General features: G+C 45.4%; 1 protein-coding gene across 1 annotated transcript; it reads left to right on the top strand.

Annotated features, from left to right (window-relative positions):
• Positions 1-327: 327 nt before the first annotated feature.
• LOC112417366 (uncharacterized) lies at positions 328-3297 on the top strand. Its single transcript, XM_039829048.1, has 5 exons — positions 328-886; positions 941-1116; positions 1219-2044; positions 2300-2428; positions 3050-3297. Exons 1-5 carry the CDS (start codon positions 328-330, stop codon positions 3295-3297), a joined length of 1938 nt encoding a protein of 645 aa, XP_039684982.1.
• Positions 3298-3717: the final 420 nt, after the last annotated feature.

The following is a 3717-nucleotide window of genomic DNA, read 5'->3' as shown; positions in this document are numbered from 1 at the left end:
CTAACTTGTCCACAGAATCCCATCATCAAATATGTCCGGAAGATGGCTAACTACTTAGACAATGATTCACTCATGATCCACTGCTTTCAGGATAGTCTAATGGAAGATGCTGCAGAATGGTATACCAGCTTAAGCCGAGACGACATTCACACTTTTGATGAATTGGCTGCTGCTTTCAAAAGCCACTATGGGTTCAACACCAGACTGAAACCAAACAGGGAATTCCTTAGGTCCCTTTGCTAGAAGAAAGATGAAAGCTTCCGCGAGTATGCACAGAGATGGAGGGGGGCGGCTGCCCGTGTTACTCCTACTCTTAATGAAGAGGAGATGACTCAGACATTCCTGAAGACTTTGAAAAAGGATTATGTCGAAAGAATGATCATCGCTGCTCCAAGTGACTTCTCTGAGATGGTCACCATGGGAACCCGCTTAGAAGAGGCTGTCAGAGATGGCATTATTGTGTTTGAAAAATGTGAATCCTCTGCAAATGCATCAAGGAAGTATGGCAATGGTCATCATAAGAAGAAAGAGACAGAAGTAGGGATGGTATCTGCCGGAACCAGTCAATCCATGGCTACTGTTGCCCCCATCAATGCTGCTCAGCTACCTCCGCCGTATCAGTACATGCAATACTCTCAGCATCCTTTCTTCCCACCATTTTATCACCAGTATCCGCCATCGCCGGGTCAACCTCAGGTACCCGTCAATGCCATTGCTCAGCAAATGCAGCAACAGCCGTTGGCTCAACAGCAGCAGCAACAAACCAGACCTACCTTTCCTCCGATACCAATGCTGTACGCCGAGCTGCTCCCGACTTTGCTTCTCAAAGGGCACTGCACAACCAGGCAGGGAAAGCCTCCACCTAACCCGTTGCCTCCCAGGTTCCGTTCTGACCTCAAGTGCGATTTCCATCAAGGTGCTCTGGGCCATGATGTTGAAGGATGTTACGCTTTGAAGTACATTGTAAAGAAGCTCATTGACCAGGGAAAGTTAACTTTTGAGAACAATGTCCCTCATGTTCTTGACAATCCTCTTCCGAATCACGCTGCTGTGAACATGATCGAGACTCATGAAGAAGTTCCCAGTCTTGACGTTCGTAATGTTGCAACTCCTCTGGTACCGCTACACATCAAGCTATGCCAAGCCTCCTTGTTTGACCATGATCATGCCAATTGTCCAGAATGCCGCCATAATCCTTGGGGTTGCTACGTTGTTCAGAATGATATCCAGAGCCTGATGAACGACAATTATCTGACTATCAGCGACATTTGTGTGATTGTGCCAGTCTTTCATGATCCGCCTGCCAAGAGTATGCCTCCAAAAGGGAGTATCGAGCCTCTAGTGATAAGACTGCTTGGACCAGTACCTTACACTTCTACAAAGGCTATTCCTTACAAGTACAATGCCACCACGATTGAAAATGGAGTAGAGGTGCCCCTGGCGTCCTCAACCGTGATAAGAAACATTGCCGAGGAGACTACAACACTGAGGAGCGGAAAAGTCCGCCCGCCGCTGTTCCCAAAGAAGACCGCTATACCTACCGCTATACCCAGTGATAAAGTGCCTCCACCAGATGTTTCCCGGCCAGGCCAGTCTATCGAGGATTCCAACTTAGATGAGATTTTGAGGTTAATCAAGAGAAGTGACTACAAGATCGTGGATCAGCTGTTACAAACTCCGTCAAAGATATCCATCTTGTCTTTACTTCTGAGTTCCGCGGCTCACAGAAACACCCTTTTGAAAGTACTAGAACAAGCCTATGTGGACCACGAGGTCACTGTGGACCACTTCGGCAGCATAGTGGGGAATATCACTGCTTGCAATAATCTGTGGTTTGGCGAGGATGAGCTTCCTGAAGCAGGGAAATACCACAATCTGGCTCTACACATCTCTATGAATTGCAAATCTGACATGCTATCGAATGTACTGGTGGACACTGGCTCGTCCTTGAATGTAATGCCTAAATCGACTCTGGATCAGTTGAGCTATCGGGGAACTCCTTTGAGAAGGAGTACCTTTTTGGTTAAAGCCTTCGACGGATCCCGTAAGAACGTTCTTGGGGAGATAGATCTGCCAATAACTATCGGTCCCGAAACCTTTCTAATCACGTTCCAGGTCATGGACATCAATGCTTCTTATAGCTGTCTCCTAGGAAGACCGTGGATACATGACGCTGGGGCAGTGACCTCTACCCTGCACCAAAAGTTAAAGTTTGTAAAGAATGGAAAGCTCGTTACAGTCCATGGAGAGGAGGCATATTTGGTTAGCCAGCTATCATCTTTCTCTTGCATTGAAGCAGGGTCTGCAGAAGGAACCGCTTTTCAGGGTTTGACTATCGAAGGTACGGAGCCCAAGAGGGCTGGAGCTGCTATGGCCTCTTTGAAGGATGCTCAGAGGGCTGTCCTAGAAGGTCAAGCTACCGGCTGGGGCAAGTTAATACAACTCCTTGAGAATAAGCACAGAGAGGGTCTCGGATATTCCCCAACTTCAGGAGTCTCCACAGGAACCTTCTACAGTGCTGGGTTTGTCAATGCAATTACTGAAGATGCAACTGAATGTAGTCCTGGGCCTATGTTTGTTATACCAGGAGGCATTGCGAGAAATTGGGATGCCATCAACATTCCTTCAATCATGCATAATTCTGAGTAATGTGTCTTGTTGCTTAAGTGTTTTGTTTTTCAAAATAACAATCCTCTCGCTCTTCCCGAAGCGAGAGTGATATTTCTGAAAGGGCGTGTTTGTTTCGGCATCGCCGTTATTAATAAAAATCGTCGTTTCTTTCACGGCTTTTTACTTTTAGTGCTTTTTTCCTTGGAAATAATGGTAATGCCAGAAAAAACCAAAACATCTTTATTTTTCTTATTAATTACAAAAAAAAAAAAAAACCTTTTCTAAAATCATTCAACCATTTTATGCAGTTTGAACCATAATAAACCTGTTGAACATAGTAACCCTACGGTTCCTCCAAATTTTGAATTCCCTGTATACGAAGCCGAAGATGAGGAGGATGATGATATACCATATGAGATCACTCGACTGCTTGAACAAGAGGGAAAAGCCATTCAGCCTCACCAAGAAGAGATCGAGATCATCAACTTGGGTACCAAAGAAAACAAGCGAGAGATCAAGGTCGGTGCTGCTCTTGAGAAGAGGGTTAAAAAGAAGATCTTCCAACTTCTCCGAGAGTATCCGGATATTTTTGCATGGTCATACGAAGATATGTCGGGTCTAGATCCTAAGATTGTGGAACATCGGATACCGACAAAGCCTGAATCCCTCCCGTTAGACAGAAATTGAGAAGGACTCGTCCAGATATGGCTCTCAAGATTAAGAATGAGGTTCAAAAATAGATTGATGCGGGTTTTCTCATGACAGTCGAGTATCCTAAATGGGTTGCCAACATTGTACCCGTGCCAAAGAAAGATGGGAAAGTTCGGATGTGTGTTGATTACAGGGATTTGAATAAGGCTAGTCTCAAAGACAATTTCCCTTTGCCTCACATTGATGTGCTTGTCGATGACACTGCTCAGTCCAAGGTGTTCTCCTTCATGGACGGCTTCTCCGGTTATAACCAGATCAAAATGTCACCTGAAGACAGGGAAAAGACATCGTTCATTACCCCATGGGGCACCTTCTGTTGCAAAGCAATGCCGTTCGGCCTGATAAATGCGAGCGCTACCTATCAAAGAGGAATGACTACTTTATTTCATGATATGA

This window comes from Medicago truncatula, chromosome 8, assembly GCF_003473485.1.
Source record: "Medicago truncatula cultivar Jemalong A17 chromosome 8, MtrunA17r5.0-ANR, whole genome shotgun sequence".
In the NCBI taxonomy this organism is placed as follows: Eukaryota; Viridiplantae; Streptophyta; class Magnoliopsida; order Fabales; family Fabaceae; genus Medicago; species Medicago truncatula.
Note: the sequence above shows the minus strand (reverse complement) of the source record. Positions and strands in the feature narration are given on the sequence as shown.

Coding starts and splice junctions, on each gene's coding strand:
- LOC112417366 (XM_039829048.1), top strand. CDS start 328: ATGACTCAGACATTCCTGAAGACTTTGAAAAAGGATTATGTCGAAAGA. Junction 887..940: donor CCCGTTGCCTCCCAGGTTCC/GTTCTGACCTCA, acceptor ATGATGTTGAAG/GATGTTACGCTTTGAAGTAC. Junction 1,117..1,218: donor GTAATGTTGCAACTCCTCTG/GTACCGCTACAC, acceptor TACGTTGTTCAG/AATGATATCCAGAGCCTGAT.